The sequence below is a fragment of the Trichosurus vulpecula genome, chromosome 7, assembly GCF_011100635.1.
Source record: "Trichosurus vulpecula isolate mTriVul1 chromosome 7, mTriVul1.pri, whole genome shotgun sequence".
NCBI lineage: Eukaryota > Metazoa > Chordata > Mammalia > Diprotodontia > Phalangeridae > Trichosurus > Trichosurus vulpecula.
The window spans coordinates 39132931-39156963 of record NC_050579.1 but is presented as its reverse complement, the minus strand read 5'-3'; the positions used below and the strand labels follow the sequence as shown (position 1 = coordinate 39156963).

At 39.6% G+C, this 24033-nt stretch overlaps 1 protein-coding gene across 2 annotated transcripts in view; it reads left to right on the top strand.

Annotated features, from left to right (window-relative positions):
- The window catches only part of MYO1D (myosin ID), a 398701-nt gene that overhangs the window by 163056 nt on the left and 211612 nt on the right, over positions 1–24033 (top strand). For both annotated transcript variants that reach the window (XM_036768084.1, XM_036768085.1), the window contains exons 13-15: positions 123–197; positions 3777–3909; positions 14088–14254. In XM_036768084.1, coding sequence (XP_036623979.1) covers positions 123–197; positions 3777–3909; positions 14088–14254 — 375 coding nt within the window. The remainder of the gene's footprint in view (positions 1–122; positions 198–3776; positions 3910–14087; positions 14255–24033) is intronic.

Sequence of the window (24033 nt, the reverse complement as noted above, 5' to 3'; positions counted from 1 at the left end):
GTCAGTAAGCAGCTAATGAGAGTTTCAGTGGTGACTTAGAGTTCTTACAATACTTGCAGAACAGCCGGAAGGTGACCTTTCCCTAGGTCTGCTCAGTAACTCTGCTTTCTTTTCCTCATTAGTTATTCGGTCATTGGCTTCATTGACAAAAACAAAGACACCTTATTTCAAGACTTCAAACGCCTCATGTACAACAGGTAGGGTTCACATTTAGTCATATTTTGTGACTGTGTAACAGAGGACGTTATATATTGTTCTCTGAGGATAACTGATGCTGGGAAAAGATCACTTTAATCTGGGGAGAATGACTTCAGAGTAAATAGCATGGGGAGAGGTCTCATTGGGACTGTGAAAATAAGTTCGTTTTCTCTTTCGTCTAACAGAATTAGGTTTTATTTACAACTCTGAAGTAATCTGGAGAAGATTGAATCATGAAGAATGAATCAGTGTTGATTTTTTTTTGCCATAGTTTTTCTCTCAAAATTGGGCGCTGGCACAATGTGTGATCATCCCATACTTAACATTTAACATTTGCAGAATGATAATGAATAAGGTCATTGTTGAATAAATATTTGGCAACCCAATCAACTTTTCTAGAAGTTTCTTTTAATTATTGTGTATTCACATCACTCTCTAGTTGGCAAAAATATCGACACAGTGAATAGGCAGAGACACGAGTCTTAAGTTGGGAAGGATGTTTGAGTGGGAATTTTACTTTAGAAGTAGCCGGTTCACTAGTGAGTATTTCCATGATATGGTGGCTTCTCATTCCCCATGATACCTTATAAGAAGATAATGTTATAGTGCGTAGAGAGTTGGCCTTGCAGTTGGGAAAACCTGGGTTCGGGTCCTTCCTCTGACCTGTGTGACTCTGGACAAGTCACTTACCTTGTTTGTGCTTTTGGCAGCTCTGACTCAAAGTTGCAGGGCAGTTGCTCATCTGAACTGGAAGGGGTCATCTCCTTCCTGGGAGTTTTTCTGTTCTAATAAAGTCACAGATCTAGACCAAAAGAAAATGCTCTTATAACTGCAGGAACTCCTGTAAAGACCTAGAGAAAGAAGAACCTGAGTTCAAATCCCACCTCCGACGCTTACTAACTACACAATGCTAGGCGAGTTACTTAAGTTTTCTGTGTCTCCGTTTCCTCATCTGTAAAATGGGGATGATAATAATAGCACCTACCTCCCAGGGTTGTTGGAGGATCAAAGGAGGTGATGTTTGTACAGCACTTGACACAGTGCCTGGCACACAGTGGGTACCTAATAAATGATAACTGTTAATAACAGCTAATAAATGATAGCTGTTATGATTGTTGATATTCAGATGACAGAGAAAGCCTAGATGGGCACCTGGAGAGTGGTTTTTATACATATGTGTGAGAGTATGTATGTGGCATTGATGATTCCCAACCGAGTTTCTTGTCTTGATCGACCAGATTTAGTTAATGGTGAAGAGTCATTTGAGAGCTTTCGACTATGACATGTATTTATAGTCTATTGCATTTGGATTTCTGTTTGGAAATTGCATAGCACTTACAGTGACCTCAAACTTCTCCCTGAAATAAAAGCCCATCTTTTTTAATATCCCTGTTCTTCTGGTGATATGATAAGACCAGAGATCGTGCACCATCACAATCTCGAAAACATCAAAATTGTGCTTCACCCAAAGGTCCATGCAAAGATATGTGGTGGGTGGACATAAATAGGCTATGGCAGATTACCAACAACAAGGCACATGGCAAAAGTAGCATATAAGTTATTATCAGAGACTCATTACCAGAAAATCCAGTAGGGCAGTATCATACCCATAAATGATGGGCAGACACAGAGCAAGGCCCCCAGGACTTTGGCTGAGCATCCTCACCTGCCCCCAGGGCCAAGTTATGGCAAGATGTGGACAAGAATTTCACAGAATAAGAAATCATGGAAGGGTTGTGCTCATCACTGTTGAAAAGGGTACTCACATCAGTGAAATCCCAGGTTTTTTTTAAGGGTGGAAGAAACATATATAATGTATGTGCATATATTATTTGTCTCCTGCATATAAACAATGTTGTAAATATAAATACAAATGATATCTAATGAGTATCCTAATAATATCAAAGGAACTGACCAAAAGGCCCAGCCCTAGTAAGTGGAGACCTGGGTACTTAAAAAGAAAGCCAAGACTGTGTTCTTTTTCTCCCACTTGGAAAATATCGGTGTACTGTTATAAAAAAGGGGGGATGTTGCTGGCAACACTATTTCACAGTCTGATTGGTTGGTTGTGGTCCTTTGTTCTCGAAGAGCACCAAAATGACATCACTATATTGGAGTCAAGATACAATTTGTTGGACTATGGCTGGTTAGACCAATATGAGCTTGAGAGGCTCTACCATAAGTTGGGCACAAATGGTCCATATGAACATTACAACCTGATTAATATAAAATCAAAGATAATGAAAATGGGATGGGGAGAAACTAGACCCTAGACCAAGGCAAATCAACCAATAAACATTTATTAAGCACCTGCTATGTGTCAGGCAGTGTGTTAAGTGCTGGGGATACAAAAAGAGGCAGAAGACAGTCCCTTCCCTCAAGGAGCTTATACTCTAATAGGGGAGACAACATGCAAACAAATATACAAATATATAATTGACAGAGGGAAAGCACTGGAATTGAGAAGGGATGAAGAAGGCTTCCTGTAGATGGTCCAATTGTAGTTGGTACTTAAACGAAGCCATAGAGGTCAGTAGTTGGAGCAGAGGAGGAAGTGTTTCCAGGCATGGGGGTCAGTCTGAGAAAAAGCCGAGTTGGGAGATGGAGTGTCTTGTTCGTGGAATAGCCAGGAGGCCAGTGTATTGGAGATTAAATGTAAGAAGACTGGAAAGGTATGAGGGGCTAGGTTATGAAGGGCTTTGAAGGCCAAACAGACAATTTTGTACTTGCTCCTAGAGGCAAATTGGGAGCCCCTGAAGTTTATTGAATAAGTGGGTGATATGGTCAGACCTGTGTGGTAGAAAAATCCCTTTAGTGACTGAAAGCTATGAATGTCCAAAAATGAAGTCTAGCTAGTGCCTTCTTTAACTAGAAAATTTGCCCAAAGGCAGTTTTTCTCATTGACTTTAAATAACTTTCGATTGCGTGCCTCCCGTAAGTATAGGAGCAAACGGGTCTCAGGCAATTTCGAAGTGATTCCCAGGTATTTACCTGCTTTTTCAGACATTTTATGATACTGTGAACTCCTTGAAGGGAGGGCCTGTGTCTTACTTTTTCCCTGTTCCCTCCAGCACCAAACACAAGGAATAGTATACTCTAGGTACTTAATAGTTTCCTCTGGTATCCACATTAATGTTGTACCAGGTTGGAAAACTGCTACTGTCACCTTTCCTGCCCCGACTCTGGGGATCATCATCTTACCAGTGGCTTGTCCCTTGTCGTAGTTATTATGATGAATATTGATTTCCTTTCTTTCACCTAGTTCATATTACATTATGAGCCTTGTGTTCCCTATTTGGGTAGTCTAGTACATTATGATTAAATGCTACTTCTAATAGTTACTCCTTTTTAAGTTCAAAAGAGTTTGGAAAATGTACTTTCAATTAAGTATCTACTAACCATGCATTTCTTGTCATTATGGATTCATTCTCACTTTACCTTTTTGAAAAGGGCTCTTTTGAGTTCCTCCTGCAGTCCAAATAAAGATGCTCAGGATGTAGCTCAGCAGGATGGCTTATCACTTCTGGAAGAACTCATTGGAACTGATGTATTTGAATTTCTTTTCCTACGGCTCTTAGTTCAAATCCTGTGCTGAAGAACATGTGGCCTGAAGGCAAATTGAGCATCACAGAGGTTACCAAACGACCTTTAACAGCGGCTACCTTGTTTAAGAATTCCATGATTGCCTTAGTAGACAACCTGGCATCAAAGGTAATTATCTTCTGACCTAAATTTCCATTTTAATATTTGGTTTCTTCTTGACATGCCTTTCATGTAATGTGTGTCTGATTTGCTTCTTTAGGCAATGACATTTAGTTTTACTCTTCAGACTGAAGCGCGCTGATTCAAACTGAATGTTAGGGATAATACAGTTCTCACCATTATCATTTTTGGCGTCGTGGGACGGTACTGCCCAGGCTGAATGCTATTCCTAAATTTGTTTGGGTTTTTCATGTTACTTTGATGTTTGGTGTCTGTCCTGATCAAAAAGAAAAGCTTGAGGTCCGTGCGGTGATCCTTAATACCTTTGTGGCCTTGAAGTCACTTAACGTCTTAGGCCTAATTTTCCTCAACTATAAAACAAGAGGTTTGAACAAAATGACCTCTGAGGGAGGTGCCTTCCAAGCTCTGAATCTAAGAAACACTAAAGCTCCTTAGCAATGATATTGCCTAATGCTGGGCCGAAGATATTCATGAAAAATGGCTCATGATTATAAGGGATCATTGTATTATCTTTGGAAATAGACGAATTGTAGAAGTCTCCGAAAGGAGGTTGAATCTTCTTATTCTTCCTAAAGTAGTGCCGTGCTCTGATTTATGCTGTTGCAACATAAAGGTGTAGTCTTGATAAATGCCTCCTCTCTGCATTGTTTCTTTTGGGGGCTTCTCCTGCTTGACTGATCACCTAGGTCTATTGTCTTTTTTTTCTGCGTCCTAAAATATCAGGCCTTTGCTCTAACTACTGTTGCTGACAACTTTGATAAATTGTCACGCATTCTGGAATTCTCCCCAACTGCTTTGTGCTCCCATGTGCTTCTGACTTCCCCTTCCTCTCTCTTCTCTGTTGTTATTGTTATTAATTATTATTATCATTATTATTTATCAATTTCCACCCCCAATAGTTTCAATTTGTGGTATGTTTGTCATTCCATCATTGGAGTTAAAATAGAAACATGGCTCAAACGCATCTCTTGGGTCTCTTAAGGGCTCATACCACATGCGCATGATAAGAGATTCTCAATGACAAAGACTAACTCAGAGGCAGATGATTTGTCTTTTGTGTTGGCTTTGCCACTAACTCGCAGCGTGACCTTGAATGAGACGTTCAATTAACCTTAGTTTTCTCATCTCTGAATTGAAAAGGTTGGATTATAGACCTATAGACCTGCTGATCTCCAAATATCCCTTCCAGCACTAATATTTTATGATTCATTTTTAAAAGTTTCTTCCCTATATCTTTAGTTTTTACATCACTTTCATTTACTAATATATCCCTCTCTCCCCTTCTCAGAGAGTCATCCTTTGTAACAGATCAGAAAGGGTGGGAAAGGGGGGAGTAGTTTGGCAAAATTAACACATTAGCCAAATCTGACATTATATGTAATGTTCCACATCTGTAGTTCTCACCGCTGCAAAGAGAGAAAGTGTGTTCATTATATGGTCATTATAATTTTATATAGCATTTAGTTCCAGTTTTTGTTGTTGCTTTTCTTTCCATTTACATTTTGTTAGTCGCTGCTGCATATGTGGCTTTTGAGGTTCTGCTTACTTCACTTTGCATCACTTCATATTCATACAGTTCTTGTGCTTCTCTGGATCCACGTCATTGTTTTTATGGCACATTGACATTCCATTATTTCTGGGTACCACCTGTGGCCATTCCACAACTGATAGCCATCCGCTTTGTTTTCATCTTTTGCTACTACAAAGTGTTGCTATGAATATTTGGATGTATGTAAGACTTTTCTTCCTATCGTTGACTTTCATGGGGTACATGCCTCACTGCGAGATCTGTGGATCAAAGGCTATGGATTTTTTTTCAATTTTTTAACATTTTTATTTAAGGTTTTGAGTTCCAAATTCTATCCCTTCCTTCCTCTCCTCCTCCCTCCCTGAGACAGTAAGCAATCAGATATAGGTTATACATGTGCAATTATGTAAAACATTTCCATATTAGTCATTCTGTACAAGAAGATTCAAATAAAAGTGAAAGAAAGAAAGTGAAAAATAGGATGCTTCACTCTGTATTCAGTCATTATCAGTTCTTTCTCTGGAGGCACATAGTTTGCTTCATCAGTCCTTTAGGATTGTCTTAGATCATTGTATTGCTGAGAATAGCGAAGTCATTCACAGTTCTTCATTGAATAATATTGCTGTCGTTGTGTACAATGATCTCCTGGATCTGCTCACTTCACTTTGTATCACTTCATGTAAATCTTTCCAGGTTTTTCTGAAATCATCCTGCTTGTCATTTCTTATAGCACAATAAAATTCCATTATAATCATATACCACAACTTGTTTAGCTATTACTCAGTTGATGAGCATCCCTTTGATTTCTAATTCTTAGCCAACACATAAAGAGCCACTATAAATATTTTTGTACAGATAGGTCCTTTTCCCTTTTTTTGGATGAAAGACTATGGATATTGATTCCAATCTTCCTTAGATTCCAATTGTTCCCTTTTCTTTTTCTTTCTAATTTCTGATTTCAAGAATAGGAAGTCTGTTTTGTTCACACATTTTAGACACTTTCTTAGCACAATTCCAAGTTTCTCTCCAGAATAGTTGGACAAATTTATAGCTCCAACAACGATGTGTTGGTGTGCTGCTGTCATTCCATAAACCCTCCAACATTGGCCATATTTATCTTTTGCCATCGTTGCCAATTTGCTGGGCGTGCAATGAAAACTCAATCTATGATATCTTGATGCAAAAAAAAAAAAAGAAATCAAATAGGGACCAGTGGAGAGGACTCTTAATCACTGGTTGGTCAGTGCAATGGGATTTCATTTGTTGCCATTTCTAATAAGATCTTGCCTCAGCGTTTTTGTGACCCTGCTCCCATACAGCAAGCTCAACCATACTTTTCCAGAGCCGTGATTTTTAATTTGAGGTTGCAGCATAATATAAAATACATGATCTTTGTAACTGTAGCATTTAGATCCCCCAAAAATTAAAAATCAACCTCTCCACTTAGTTTTCCTTTCCTGCCAAGGTACATTTGTTATCAACTATAGAATTGTCTCTGGATGTTCATAACTAGCATCTATGTAGCAAAGAACTCTATATGTGTTCACTCATTGGATCCTCCCAGCAATGCCGGGAGGTAGGAACTAGTATTATCTCCATTTTACAGTTGAAGAAAATTTGACAGAAAAAGACTTGGCCAGGGTCACACAATTATGTGACAGTCTAAAGAATAATTCAGACTCGGGTCTTATGACTCCATGTCCAAAACTATCTACTGCACCACTTAAGTGCCTATGTGTTTATAAGTAGGTTTGACTAATCAATGAAAGTGGATTAAAATCATAAGCATATTCCATAATGTGTGTTTCCAGTTAGGTCTCAATTAATGGTATCTTGTGTAATCCATTCTCTTCCATCACTGGACTGAAGCAACATGATATGAACTTTTGAGAATCTAACAAATTGTGTGAAAGCTGATGGTTGGCTAGACATCCAGTTTTTCAGAATACTTCTAACCCAAAAGAGTGTGAGATTCATCAGAGGTCCTTGAGCTTAAAATGAAGGAACTTGAATGTTCTATGAACTTTGTAAAAAAAAAAACTGCCCAGAAGACCTCTTGGTTGTGAGATGGGTTTGCAGAGTCAGTGCAGTGCCTTATATTGATGAGAAACATGAAAAAAAGTAAAGTCATATTAACTGCACTAGAGACATCCTGCTGATGCACGCATGCACACACACACACACACACACACACAAAGAATTGAAAGTCCCTAACTTGGATAGTACTAAGTCTACTACAAAATGGCAGAAAACAAAGAAAGCCACCATTCCAGGTGGCCAGCAGACAGAATGGCATCAGTATGCCTTCAGATTTCAGATGGAACCATAAGTCTTCAAAGCAGTGATTATCTTCGTTATCTATATCATGATCCTCATTTCTATACTGTCTGCAAATCAAAATCACCACCAGGTAGAAAGAGTCAGGATGACCAACAATGAAGTCTTAGAAGGTAACCAGTAGACCAGTTCAAAATGAACATTAATGCAACCATGAGCAATGCAGAAGTTGTGTAGGGGTTGGATACTTAGCAGATATACCACCTTAAGGATTGCAATTGATGGTTATGGAATTCTGGGAAGTAAGAACAATAGATGGTCCACCCATGGTTCAGCAATCATTGGCGATTGAGGATGGAGAAGAAACAGACTTATGGGTACAGACAAGCTTTATATACAGTGGCTACTCTTGTAACCTCTTGACAGTCTTCTTACGTATGTGTAATGTTAGAAACAATGCTAAGCATACAGATGCTGTCTTAGCCTTATCTCCATTTGCAGAAACAAATACTCAATAAGCAGTGACTTTCTCTAGTACCAAGGGCAGTAACAGTCCATCCTTGAATCCCACTCTGGCTGTGCCTTTATTCTTTATCTTCTCAGCTCATAGTATAGTCTTTTATTATGATCCACCTATATGTTCCTTGTATAAAACTCACTACCTTACCACCCTCCCGGTCATAGTTGACTTAATGTACCTCCTCTTCCTTCAGCAGAAATCACTGAGCCTCTGTGCCACTGCCATTGCTAAAGACGTTCAAAGATATGGAATAGTAAAACATTATATTGTAAATGTTTTTAAAGTAGTTTATTTTCTTTAATCCTTGCCAATTAATGTCCCAAATGTAATGATATGACCTGAGAGACTGTAATCTCTGGACTGTATTAGAGGCCAAAATCCTTTTAACCAACAAACATGGTAACAGTTGTACAAAATCCACTGTTCTGTAATGACAGACGGCTTTAGCCCCCAGTTAGAGTGAGGTAGAAGGCATGCCTGGCTCTCATGAATACAAATAGACACGTACTTTGTGACGGGCTTTGTCTGGGTGTTTGTTCAGACATTGTGTCAAAAGAAAATACATCAACTAAAAAAACCACTCTACCAAATCAAAAACATGTTGATCAGGTGATGCACCATCCCCAAACAAAGGATATCCTCATGTTCAAATTATTAGGCTTTCAAAATTATTCAAATTAATGATTTTTCAAATTATTAGGCTTTCAAAAATTGGTAGGGTTAGCGATAGGGTACATCAAGCTCAAGGGAAGGAAACTCCCTCTACCTATACAGATTGGAACCTTCTCTGCAATTTCCAATCTTAAAGAGTTTTCTAGTTCACTGAGAATTTCAGGGATGTGGCCTGGGTCACGCAGCCACTATGGGGCAGAAGCAAGGCCTGAACTCCGGTATTCTTGGTGCTAAAGCCAACTCTATCCACTACACCACCCTGCCTCTAAAAAGATGTTTAAACTCACTAAAAGACTACAGAACCAGCTGATTATACTTGCAAGTAAAATAAAGCATTCCAAGTTCCAAAGGTCCATACACAAACGCTTTCTACACTTGGGATGTCCTAATGTACCCTTATTTGCCTCATTTCTTGGTACCTCCTGGGCAATGCTGCAAAAATTTCCTTTAGGTTTGTTTTGCTCCTAGTACCAAGGGCTCCCCCAAATCACCACATGTATGTCTTCAGTGTCCTCCTCCATATACCCTGTTCTACTGCCTCTCAACCATAACTGCAAACCTACCCTTCTTCTATCACTTAAACATCTACTGATAATGAAAACATAAGACAATGAGAACATAAGAATGCAAACCATGGAGACTTTTTTAGGGGAAGGGGAAAAGGGCAGGTGAGAAGCCATGAATATGTCCAAGTGAATAGCTTTGGGGGATTTTATTTTGAACACTCAGTAAGGTTTTTGTATAAAAATACAGTTTTCCCCTTATGTTCCATTAAATTTTAAAATTAGGTGTCCCTAGTCAGTGACCATAACTAGAGTTACTAGATGAAAAACAAACGTTACTTATGATTGAAAATATATTTTACCTCTATATATGAATAAAGATAGGGACACTCAACCTGTGAATTAATTGGTTTAGGAAATTCCTTAATAAGGAAACTCCCTCTACCAGTGCAGGTTGGCACCTTCTCTAACTTTTAGTCTTACAAAAATTGTTCAGGGCACTGAGGGGTTAAGAGATTTAAACCAATAAAGATGTCAAGGTGTGCTTCATGAACCCAGGTCTTCCTGGCTTCCAGGCTGGCTCTGTATCCATACTGTTGCCCATGTACACTAATAGAAACTAAAAAAATACATAATAGCCTGCCTAAATAATAGTATGCCTACATTTTACATCATGTTTCAACTAAACAAAACCACCTAATGGTGATTATGATCAATCCTAAATGTCATTTCCCACAGTTATGGTTTACTGGTTGTTAGCAAAAGAGGGCTGTATGCTTTAACTTTAATAGCTTGGCATAGTTTGATAAAGCATTCTTTATAATGCGAAAGAATAAATTTAACATCTGGACCTAAATCAATGTTCTTTTACTTATTGTTGAATTGTAACTAACATGAAATCTTCCAAACACTTTCATTTATCCAGTGTCTGTAATACAAACAAGGATCACATTTCTAGTTGTCAATTTACCATTTTGCATTCTTACCAAAAATGTAATGGAAATCAAAGGGGAAAGTGTAATTTTATACAAAAGCATCACTAAGTATTTAGTATAAAAGCATCTTATCCTGGACATGCCTGAAGGCCCTCTACTCCCATGTGCCCATTCCCCTAGGAAAGTTAGCTGCTCGTTTCATGGTTTTAGTTTTTAAATCTTCATCACCCAGTTAAAACTTAGTACCTCTCTGATTATAAATTCCCAACTGCCCCTATGTCATGATCTCTTCAAAGTCTTACTAACGCATGAAAATTAATATTGAAAACCACTGTTCTATTATAAGCAACATCCACTTGGGGTTACAGGATGGTGGGTTGATGGTCAGTGACACATGGTACAAAAGTGTCAATAAAACATTAGAAAATTAAAGAAAAAAAAACCAATGTTCTTTCTCCCATTTCCAAGGTCATTGACCCCTGCTCCTTCCCATTAGTTTCATTGCCACCAACAAACATCCTCTGGTTCCTCAGGTTCCTAACTTTGAAGGTTATCTTAGACTCATTCCTTTTCTTTGATCCCCCATCTCACCAACAGCCAAGTTTTGAGTTTTTTTTTTAATTCTTCCTCAACATAGCATTTGTTCTCCATTTCAGTATTCACTGTCTTCTTCCAAGCTCTCCTCTCCTCACACTGAACTTATACAAAAGCCTGTTAGCTTATCTCCCTGCTTCTGGTCATTCTTGGTTGTTATCCTAGTACACAGCTAGCAAGATAACATTTCTCAAATATAATTTATGTCTTATTACTCCCCTTGGTAACAATCAATTCCTGATTGCCTTTGGATAACATGAAAAAAATCATCATTTTGGTATTCATGTCTTCTTATGTGGCTACCACTCTTGCTATTACTTCCCAACCCAACTTCTCCATTCCTTTCCAACAAGTTTCCATATTGTCCTGCAGTTAGAACTTTTTAGTTTCCACCACTGAATCTTGGCTTATGTCCTTCCTTCTGTTTGCAATTAAATCTGTCTTCTACTTCCCCCAAACCAATCCAGGACTACAACTGCTATATTATTCTATTGTTATATAGTAACAAAGGTGCTAATGTGGGAGTCAGGAGAGACCTGAGAACTAGCTCTGACCATCACAAATTAGAGAAATATGGAAAAATCACTTCTCTGCTCTGAGCTTCAGTTTCATCTTCTATAAAGGATAAGGATAGTGATAGGAATAGGAATAGGGATAAGGATTAGGGGATAGGGGAAGGAGCTGGAACTGGGATTCACTGGGGAAGGGAAGTCCCTCTACCATTGCTGGTCTATACTTTCTCTGTAACTTAGGATTTTAGAGTTATCTTACAGCAATGAGAGGTTAAGTAACATTCTCAAAGTCACACAGCCCACATGTGTCAGAAGTGGGACACAATCCTAGGGCTTCCTGGCTTCAAGAGCAACTCTCTGTCCGCCTTCCATAACTACCTCTCATCTTCTAGAAAGCAGAGATGATAAGTAGTGCCTACTTCAAAAGGTTGTTGTAAAGAAATTGTTTGTAAATTTTAAAGCATTATATTAATTTCTGGCAAAAATCTCAGAACATATTTTATAAAAATAATATAGTGTATCTATATTCCTAGGAAAACTTTCTTTCTCTCTCTTCTTTTCTTCTTTCTTTTGTTCTTCCATCCTTTCTTTTTCTTTTTGACAAGTTTGCTTAACTAAGTAGATAAAGAAAATGCTGTTAATCTACTTAGCTTTATAGCCCTGTCCAAAAAAAACAAAAAGGAAATTATTATTATCAAGATTCTAGCAAGGTGCTTGTCAAAGTCTCCCATGCTAGGCAGGAGGGTAGTCAGGTAGGTTTGGAACTGATTTTCTTGGCAAAGATACTGGAGCGGTTTGCCATTTCCTCTTCCAGCTCGTTTTACAGATGAGGAAACTGAGGCAAACAGGGTTAAGTGACTTGCCCAGGGTCACACAGTAAGTGTCCTTGACTGGATTTGAAACCATGAAGATGAGTCTTCCTGATTCCAAACTCAGTGCTCTATCCACTGCACCACCTGGCTGCCCACTGGCACTGCCCTAGTGCTGTCCATCATCACTGAAATATACTGAAAATAGCTGATAATGTCTCCCTGCCTCATCTCTCTCCACTTAAGGTCCATTCTCCTTTCAGCTGTGAAGTTGATTTTCCTAAAGCACAGGTTTGACCATGTCACCCAGCCCCCCAATCAATTCCAGTGGCTTCCTATTGCCTCCAGGATCAAATATAAAACCTCTGTTTAGCTTCTAAAGCCGTTTGTGATTTGGCCCCTACGTTCTTTTGCAGTCTTTTTAACCTTACTTGCCTCCATGTACTCTGTGATCCAGTGACACTGGCCTTTTTGCTGTTCCTCACACAAGACACTCCATCCCTGACCTGGGGTGCTTTCACTGGCTGTCTCCCATGCCTAGAATTCTCTTCTTCCTCTTCTCTGTTTCCTAGCTTCCTTCAAGTCCCAGTCAAAATCCCACCTTGCACAGGAAGCCTCTCTGAATCCGCCTTAATCTTAGTGATTTCCCTCCATTGACTGTTTTCGAGTGATCCTGTCTCTATCTTCTTCGTGCAGAGCTGTTTGCATGTTGTCTCCCTGATAAGACTGGGAGCTCCCAAAGAGCTTAGCACAGTGCCTGGCATGTAGTGAGTGCTTAATAAATGCTTTTTGACTGACTTGAGATGACTTTTAATAAGGATAAGGTAAGGCAAGATAGGGTTAAAGATTGTGAGATTTGTTTCTCTTTCCCCCAGAAATTACATATTACTATGGCTCTGTCTAACATTTATCATTGACCATAATAAGTAGAATTTTTAGTGTATTAGGCTCAATCAGACTGATTACTTCTAAGGAAAAAGCAAAATATAAATGGACAGAAAATTGGTTAAGTGGAAAGTGTTTTTATTAAGCATATTATATTTTAGTTGCTTTACAATGCCTTTCCCGAAGAACATGAAAGAGCTTCTGGTTCTTAGTAAGGGATGACCAGCAGTGACTAACAGGGCTCCTAAGCAAAACCAGTGGTATTCAGTAATTACATATAGAATTCCATTTTAAGGAATACGAATTTAACTTCAGCTTTTAAAGCTTTTTGTAGAGTGCTTTCCTAATCTGTTTCCAGTGAATTATATTTAATGAAAAGTCTTACAGGGGATACTTTTACAATTCGCTATCAGTGTTAGAGTCATTCTGTGTTGAAAACCTTTTTAGACTTTCTGCCATGACTATATTTGTATACAGTGGTACAAGATAAAGGAAATGATGTGTGGTAGATTAAAGCATTTTGAAGAACCAGTTAAGGAAAAATATAGGTGAAGGTGAAAACCATCCAACCCAAGGGCCAGGATCTCATGTAGTTTAGGCAGATTGTAAAAATGTATACAATAGACTCTAGGTCCCGTGATAGCTTGAAACATACCTTATGCTGACTGTCTTGTCCTCTGTTTGTGACCATGACTTAGCCACCAATCACACAAGAGATGGATGAGAAAGAGAAAAGCCATGGAGGTACCAGTCACCAATATAAAGAATTGTATTTTCCACTGAGTCCTTCAGTTTAGTTTTAATATCATAATTGGTTTCTGCTTAGTAAAGAGAACACAAAAAAAACCAGGTTATTGTATGATTGTTGTATGATTATTGCCTTAATCTGTACTTAAGTGAAACTTATTGTGTGTGATTTTTATCTCCTAAGGAGCCATATTATGTACGTTGCATTAAACCAAATGACAAAAAGTCCCCCCAGCTGTTTGATGAAGAGAGATGCCGGCATCAGGTGGAATATCTTGGGTTACTGGAAAATGTGAGAGTGCGGCGGGCAGGATTTGCTTACCGTCAGACCTATGAGAAGTTTCTTCACAGGTGAGCGGGGATCTTCAAAGTACCTTGTGAACAAGATAATCTTTCTGATATTCATATTTCAGATAATAGAAATGATGAATAAATCCTAGATTTATTGTGAAAGATGACCCTCATCTGTTGGCATGAATGAGCCTTGGAAAATAGTGCATCCTTTCTTGGAGAAAGGAGATAAGGTCTTTCAAATTCAGCTTTGAAGGGAGCAGCAGAGGAAGAGAGATTCTTTAAGAAGCTCAAGAATTTTTAAAAAATATTTAATTTATAATTTAAAAAGATTTAATTTAAAGAGTATTTAAAATATAAAATATCACTAAATGAAGACTTTTGAACTAAAAACATAAGCCTTAGACAAAACAAAGATTTTTTTTTAGGACACTTGTCTCTGAACTGTCAGTTTTCCAGGTCAGACTCATATTTCAGCTTTAAAAAGTGGTTTTAGTTTGGCCTCCTTCTTGAGAGTGTATTGCGTCATTAGTGCTGTTTGTATTATCTTGCAAATACAGCAAATGTTAATAATAAGATTTACATCCACTTCTCTGTGCCCGATGCAGAGATGTTTATTTGTATGTTCTAAATACAAGTTGTAGGAAATGAATGGAAGTTAAAAAATACCATGAGTCGAGTTGGGGGAATGGATGGGATCATTGCCTTAGCCACACTGGAAATGGGAAATATGTGATTAGAGTGGTAGGATGCAATGCTCCACCTCTGAGGGGGCAGATGGGAAAAGTGAGAGACAGCATTAAAGCCCCAAGGCTGTTGATGAATTACAACGATATAAATGTTCTCACGCAGCCTTTTCTATTTCTTTGGCCTCCTTTTGCCCTTAAACTTTAGATTTGCTGTTATATTAAGAAGAAAATGAATTCTTAATTCATTTGCTGGTAGAGAAGGGATTTTGAAAATGGGATTTAGCGGGACCCCATCAGTAACCATGAAATTGGAAAGGTCAAAAAGCACCCCATATATCATTATCATTAGTTATTCAAATAAGCATTTTGATCAGTATTTTACTATGTGACCTATCCCACCAAAACCATCTCTTTTCTTTTTTTGGAGGCAATTAGGGTTAAGTGACTTGCCTAGGGTCACACAGCTAGCAAGTGTCTGAAGCCAAATTTTAACTCAGGTCCCCCTGAATCCAGAGCTGGTGCTTTATTCACCGTACCACCTAGCTGCCCCTAAAGCCATCTATTTTGGCTAGAAATGTGCTTCTGGAAAAATCTAGCCTCATATGTTGGATGGGTCCAGTTTCTGCATTAAATTGCATGTAACTATAAAGTTACAAAACTAATTCCTCAGACCACATGGGAAATGGAAATAAGTTGCATTACCAATTCGTTGTGTCCTGCAGTATTTTTCTATTTGCAATCCCAAAGCCTCCCGAGTCATATACTTTAATTGAAAGTGGGTGTGGAATGGCAGCTAGAGGTCCATTAGACCAGCAGACACTGGTGCTGAGAGAAGTAGCTTGCTCTTTGCTCATAGGAGTATTTTCCAGTGATTTCTTGTCTCAGGTTGTGCAGGCTTTTATTAAGGATTATCAGTTTAAACCGAGGTTCTATTTGTCACTTTCCTTTATCTTCATGTCTTCTATAGGGCAAAACAGCTAGGGATTTTTAATGTACCAGTGACCTTGAAAGCTTTGGAGGGCTTTTGAGGAGGAAAAGATGCTGTCAAATGGCAGATTTATTCTGAGTTTGGCTTTATAATTAGCAGGACCATGCAGGATGTGATTTGCTAGGGTACCAGGGTCATGCTCTTTGCCTTAGGGAAGGAGAGAAGAGTGACTTTGCATTGATTTGTTAGATAAATGGAAAACCTTTAAGAGTAATATGGCGGTGTCATCCAGTTTTTACAGTATGTCTGGAAATTTTTCCAACTTGCCTAGGCCATTGCCTAACATTATTCAACCATTGACCTTTATCTCTGTTTTATATACTTCTTACTTAGGTTTTTTTTTAAATTTTCCGTTTGCCCAGCCTTGCCCTTTCTTAATGTGTCATTGTTTCGTTTGTTCATCTCTTCATATTATGAATCTTAACATTTGGTTCCTATGTCTAACTGTGTCATCTAGCCCTCTCTCTGTTCTGATGGATTTTTTTTCCCTGTATAATGCCATTATCATAGTTTTTTAAAAAAAATTTCTAATCCTTGTGAATGAAATTATTATTGTAGAGGATTTTGTTTTTATTATTGTATTTTTAGAAGAGGATTGCTTTTGCTCAAACCGTTCTAAGGTGTGTGCTCTCAGATGTTAAATCTAACATTAACTGGAGCATTTTAAGAAATGCGAACTTTCACTGTCACCAAATTTGAAAGTAACAAACCCATTAGCACACCACTTATTACCAAGCCAAGGGAACACAATGAGTTTTACTTCTGTTTTTATGCAGCTGTGGATTTCAGAAAGTCATTTTAACTACTCTGTGTATCGAATTCTCTTTTGGTTAAAGGCATTGTCCCTGTAGGATTGCAGGAACATGCTTATGTTTCACTGTACTTGAGCCCTTTGAAGGAAAGGAACAACATAAATTCATGCTGCTACAATCCGGTTTTGTTGCTATGCTCGTGCATGTCAGACCTTTGCGTCTTTCCGGAAAGAACAATCTCCATTCACTGCCTTTCTTTCATTACCCACTTGCACTCCAGCCACTTGTAATGTGTCTTCCATTTCCCATCACCACTGAAGACATTGCTCTGTCCCCAGTTAGTTATGAGCTCTCCTGCTCACCAGATCCGACTCTCGCCTCAATCACCTCTCATTTTATGTCTCTCCTCCCCTTTAGGGATAAAGTTCTAGAAAAAAGCTAGTTGTGTTCCTCGCCCCCACTTCCTTTACTCCTGTTCACTGTTCAACCCCTTGTAACATAGCTCTTAATCTCATTACCCAACTGAAGTTATTCCTTACTGGATCCCATTCTGTTCTCTAAACATACATTCTCGATCTGGGGTCCATGAAATTTTTTTAAAAATGTTTCAATATAATTATTTTCCACAATTGTGTGTATTTTATGCTTTAAAAAACACCATTCTGAGAAGGGGTCCACAGGCTTCATGCAACTGCTATTTGCAAAAAAGGTTAAGACACCCGCTGTATACCCTCCCTCATGGGTTCAATTGTCACCTCTATGTGAATGATTCCCATATCTACATGCCCAGCCCTATTCTCTCCTGGGCTGCAATCCTGCATCGCCAACTACATCGATCTCAAATTGAATGTCCCATAGACATCTCAGTTCCAGCGTGTCCAAAATAGAGCTCAAGACCTTTCCCTCTCACACTGGATAAAATGCTGGAACTGAAATTAGGAAGGCCTGAGTTCAAATCCAGCTTCAGGCACTTATTAGCTGTGTAACCCTGGCAAATCACTTAACTTCTGTTTGCCTCAGTTTGAATCATCTGTAAAATGGGGATAATAATGAGAAAGGAGTGTTGTGAGGATCAGTCATACCTGATTCCTCATTATTTCTCACCACCCTTCCCCCATGCCCATAGTCACCCTGTTGCCAAGGCCCATTTATTTCATCTTTGAAATATCTCTAGAATATGCCACCTTCTCTTCTCTAACATTGCCCCTGTCTGGTGCAGACCCTTATCACCTGACACTTGGACTATTGCAATGGTCTGCTGGGAGATCTGCCTGCTTCACATCTCTCCCTGCTCTAATCCTCCATTCAGGTGCCAGAGTGACTTTCCCAAACTGCAGATCTGATCGTGCCGCCTCCAACCCTACTCAATAAACTCCACTAAATCCCTATTGCCTCTTAAGATCAAATACAAAATTCTGTTTGTCATTCAAAGCCCTTCATACAGTAGCCTTCTCTTACCTTTCCGGTCTTCTTATACCTTACTCTCCACCACATACTCTTCAATCCAGTAACACTGGCCTCCCGGCTGTTCCAAAAACAAGACATTCCATCTCTTGGCTCTGGGCATTCTCTCTAGCTGTCCCTCATGCCTGCAAAGCTCTCCCTTCTCAACTCTGCCTGCTGAATTTCCTGGCTTCTTTAAAGCCCCAGCTAAAATCCTATCTTTTACAGCAGAGGTTCCCAACCTTATTTGGCCTACCACCCTCTTTATAAAAAATTACTCAGTGCCCCCCAGAAATCTACTTTCTTTAACCCTTTAATGGTTTTTTTTTAAATTTGCGTCATTTTAAAAAATGTTTTTTTAAATGACACATCTTAAGTTTAATAATTTATTGTAAATTTGTAGGGGGGTTGCTGCATTGAAATTTTGATGGTGCGATATGAAAAACTAAGCCTGATTTTTTTTTATCTCATGGACTTTAGAATGGGCAGTTAAAACTGCTTACTCTTTGTTTCACCATAAAACAATTTTGATAATTGAGTTGTGGTGAATTTGCAGCAATTAAATTGTTTTATTCTTAAAATGCATAGTCCCCTTGTTTACTGTTTGATCCATTTATTCAATAATTCTCAAATATAGCAAATATTTTCAAAGAAATTTTACATTTCTTTTTTTGTTTGTTTGTTTTTTGGCAGGGCAATTGGGGTTAAGTGATTTGCCCAAGGTCACACAACTAGTACATGTGTCAAGTGTCTGAGGCTGGATTTGAACTCAGGTCCCCCTGACTCCAGGGCCAGTGCTCTACTCACTGCACCACCTAGCTGCCCCTACATTTATTTTCTTAAGTGATTTGAGGTTGTTATTCGTTTTTTTCTTTCCATATCTTGTTGGTTTTTTTAATTCATCGGGAGAAAAATTCAGATTCAGCATATTTTATAAACCATTGAAATGCTTAGCATTGATCTAGGGAGCCTTAAAAACAATTCTGGCTAATATGTTACCTGCAGCTGCCTTTAGTAAAGATGCCAGAAAATAAACGAAACAATTGGATGGCTCCCCAGAAGCACATAAGGGGAAAATTTGCAGGATAACATCTTTCAACTATCAATTTAAGCAGTTTCACATGAATTAATTTTGCTTGATCTTCACAACAACCCTGTGAGGTCAGCAGAGTACTTTGCCCTGATTTACCGAAAGACATTTGGACCCTGAACAGACATCAGTTGATAAATGACAGTCAGAATTAGAATCCAGGGCTTCTGAACCCTGTCTAGTGTTCTTTCTGTTTAGCTTTGTTTTTTCACCCCTTCTCTCTGTGAAATGGTTCAGACTAGATCTCCTAAGATTCAGTCTGTCTCTGTGATCCTGTCCATTCTTCCTTTTAAGATTATTGGTGGGGGACAGCTAGGTGGCGCAGTGAGTAGAGCACCAGTCCAGGAGTCAGGGGGACCTGAGTTCAAATCCAGCCTCAGACACTTGACACATGTACTAGTTGTGTGACCTTGGGCAAGTCACTTAACCCCAATTGACCTGCCCCTCCCCCAAAAAAAAACAGAAAAGAAAAAAAAAACCAAAGATTATTGTTGGGGCAGCTAGATGGTACAGTGGATAGAACACTGGGCTGGGAGTTAAGGAAGACCTGAGTTCCAATGCGATCACAGACACTAACTGTATAACCCAGGGCAAGTCACTTAACCCTGCTTGCCTGAGTTTCCTCCTTTTTGAAATGAGCTGGAGAAGGAAGTAGCAAACCACTCCACCATCTTTGTCAAGAAAACCCCAAATGGGGTCTTGAAGAGTCCGACACAGCTGAACGACAACAAAAAGATAATATGGGTAAGGGGCAGAGAGCATGGAGAGGCCAGACAAAACTCATACAAAGGTAATGAAGGTATTACTGGCATGTTTGTTTTTAGGTGTTCTCTCTTGATTCTGCACGACATGCCTGTTTCAAGAAAATTGAATGCATCCCTTATATTCATCCCTTTCTTTCAATTCCCTCGGCCATCACCCTAGCCCAGGACCTCATTACCTCCCACCTGAACGATTGCAGGAACGTTCTGATTGGGCTCCCTCCCTGCCTGGGGCCTGTCAGCACTCCATTTCATCTTCTATCCAGCTGCCAAAGTGATTTTCCTAGTGTAGACATCTGACCGTGTCACCCCTCTATTAAAAAAACTTCAGCATTCCACGATGACATATAAAGCCTTCTGTGTAGCATTTGGGTCCCTTGAAAACCTGGACTTTTCCTATCTTTCTGTTGTTCTTACCTTTGACTCCCCTCCACCAACCTGACAGTTTGATAACACAGGTGTTCTCTTACTGTTCCTCACACAAAACACTTCATCTCTGGGCTCTGCCTTAATGAAAGCTCTCCTTTTGGATTGAAATGCCCTCTCTTCTCACTTCTGCCTACTAGCTTCCTTGGCTTCTTTCAAGACTCAGCTCAAACCCACCTTCTCCAGGAGGCTTTTTCCTGCTGCTAATGCCATTCCCTTTCGTGTTACCTTCTGTCTACTCTGGATATAGCTTGTGAATCCCATTTATTTACATCTCTGCCACTAAACTGTAAGTTTATTGAGGGCAGATATCTCCACATTTAGCACAGTGCCTGGCACATACAGAGGAAATGCTTAATAAAGACTTGTTGGCCAACCGACTATGAAATAGGATTATTTACACTACAAAAGGATACTTTGTTTTGCAAAATAACTTAGTACAGCACAAAATTTTAAATGATTGTGTTTGCAAAAACTCATTTGACATGCCATTTTTCTCTAGACTGATCTCCATTGTGAGGGGCAGCATGGCATGCAGGGTACTGGCCTTGGGAGCCAGAAAGGGTTTCAAAGCTCAACTTCTTATATAGAATGGCTGCATGACCTTGGGCATTACTTAAGTTCTCAGTACATTAGGCAGTTCCTTAACACTCTATGTTACAGACCTGGATGGGTAGAGGGATTAACTCACAGTGTTCTGTGTGTTTCCCAAAGAAATATTACCTGTAATGCCTTCAACCCCTTTTAATACCAACTCCTGGTCATGAGGTTCAGATGAGAATAATGAATGCAAACTGCTTCATAAATCTCAAAGTACTATGTAAATGCCAGCTATTATTAGTAGCAACAGAACTAGTATCTTCTAATACATTCCTTCAGTCTAACGGAGGAGAGTCAGAGTAGGATAAGATACATACACGGTTAGGTATGATATGAGAAAGTCACCCACTAAGCATTTGATAAATTTTTACTATGTGGCTGTCACTGTGCTAAATGCTGGAAATACATAGGAAGCAAAAGACAGTCCCTGCCTTCAAGGAGCGTACAGTCTAACGGGGTGATAGCATGCAAACAACTATATAATAATGAACTATGTACAGGATAAATAGGGCATGATCAACAGAAGGAGAGTGCTAGAATTAAGAGGGGCTAGAAAAGATTTCCTATAGATAGTGAGATTTATATCCAGAACTTCGAGGAAGCCAGGGAAGGCAGGAAGCAGAGATGAGTAGAGAGCGTATTCCTAGCATGTCAGGGGCAGCCAGTGAAAGTGCGTGGTCAGGAGGTGGAGTGTTCCTGTTCATGGAACAGCCAAGAGGCTGGTGTCACTCAAGAGTATGTAAGCAGGGACAGAGGGAAGGGAGGGTGTGAAGTATGAGAAGACTGGAAAGGTGGGGAACAGAGTAGGTAGGATTTATTTTAGGGAAAATAAAGATCTGGGACTGATGATACTCAAGAGTGAAATTCAAAGACACAAAGATGTAATTCAGGTGAGGAGAGAAGGGATAATTGCCTAAAGAAAATAATGTGAATATTGAGAGATCTCAGTGACCAACTTAGATCTTAAAAAGGCATGTGGAAGACACACTTAGCAGCAGATAATGGAGATGAGTACAGAAGCTTGACATGTTTCTCAAAGGACAGTGCCAGGAGAGGATGGCTGGAGCCCAGAATGAGTTGAGGCTCTTGGAGAAGGTGAAGGAAAACCAAAAGGTGAGACTCAAGCTATCTGGAGGAAAGCAGACCGGCTGCTCTGGTGGCTGGGACCATCCTCATGGGCAGTGGAGAAAAGGGGGTCCTGCTCTTCAGCTTGAATTAGCAGACTTTTTTCTTGACTCAGGAGACTGAAAGAGGAGAACAAAAAGGACAAAGAAGGAGTTGAGGCCCCAGATTAGAAAGGATTAGTAAGAGAACACTTAGATGCCCTTTGTAAGTTCAGGCCAGACAAAACTCATACACAGGTAATAAAGGTATTACTGGCTACAACCATTTGTGAACCAGAAGAGTTCGTGGATGACAGTGGAGAGCAATGCAAGACAATAGAACGGCAGATATTCCCAGTTTTCAGAAAATAGAAGAGAGCAAAGCTGGCAAACCACAGTCCAACAAGCTTGACTTCAGCTCATGGACAAATTTTAGGACGCATTTCTAAAAAGATCACTTGAATAATGTATATGGGTACCTAGAGAAGAAAGAGAAGGCATTCTGGCAGGATGGGCAGAGATTGGGAAGAAATGAGCGTTCCAATTCCCTCTCCTCGTTGAGATGCAGGTTGAACTGGAGGGCTCTGGGGTCCCTTCTGGCATCAGGATTCTGTACATGACAGTAACGGCCCTAGACCATAATCAGTGTGTGAAAAAAGTTTTAGCTCAGTGCGATTCCACAGTATGACATGGCAAACAAAAAAGTTAAAGAGAATCCTTCTTGGGGAAGAAGGAAGGGTTCTAGACCTATGATTTCATCAGTGTACGGACTGCCAGATACTAGTATACTTTTATCAGTTTAATTCAAGAAATAGTAAATATCTACAGGGCAAAACATCCATTTGTTGTTGGAGATAAGAACAATGATAAAAATTATCATTGCCCCTCTTTTCAAGGAACTTTCCATCTGGAAGAGGGTTGGGGTAGTATAAGACATGTGCCCAGGTATGATACAAGGCATCTAGGTGGCACAGTGGATATGGGTCTGGAGACAGGAAGATCTGAATTCAAATCTGGCCTCAGAATCTTACTAGCTGTGTGACCCTGGGCAAGTCACTTAACCCTGTTTGCCTCAGTTTCCTCATTTGTAAGATGGGCATAACAATAGCACCTACCTTCCAGCGTTGTTGTAAGGATTAAATGAGATAGCAATTGTAAAGTGCCTAGCACAGTCCCTGGCACATAGTGCTACGTAAGTGTTCGTTCTTTTTGTTGTTGGTGTAAGATTTACAGTAGGAAAAATCAAGATCCGGGCAGAGAAGAAAATTTGAAGAGAAAAGTTCAGCTCAGTGTGGGGGAGGGAGGAAATCAGGAATAAGTGGAGAAGGCTTTCTCCAGAAAGCACTGTCTGAGCTGGCCTTTAAGGAGAAAGGATATTGACAATCAAAGATGTAGACGGAATAAATCCTAGGCTTCGGAGGGATGGTTTGTGTAAATGTGGGAAGGCGGACGAGGGCAGAATGAAATTGGGAAATGACGAGTAATTAAGTCTGGCTAGAACGTAGAGTACATGGAGAGGAGCAGTGTGGGGCGGGAATGGAGGGAAGGCTTGAGTGCTAGATTAAAGACAAATCTCAGAAGGTCTTAAGTGTCAGAGTAAGGAGTTTTTATTTTATCCTGTCAGCAATAGGAGACCACTAAAATGTTAGAATAGGAGGGAGACATGGCGAGAGCTCTGCATTAGGGAAATTAATTTGGCAGCTCTGTAAAGGATGGATTCAAGAGGGTAGAGATAGGTGCGGATAGACTGATTAAGAGGCCCTTCCAACCATCCAGTTGAGAGCTAATGAGGGCCTGAGCTAAGGTAAGGACAGTATTAATGAAAGGGAGGAGATGAATGTGAGAGATACTATACAGGTAGACGAACAGAATTTGGCATCTAATTAGATGGGGGGAGGGCGAGGAGAAGTGTGAAAAAAAAAAGGAAGGATCTGCGATAACTCCAAACTTTTGAGCCTGAACAACTAGGCAAAGTTGGAAAAAGGGA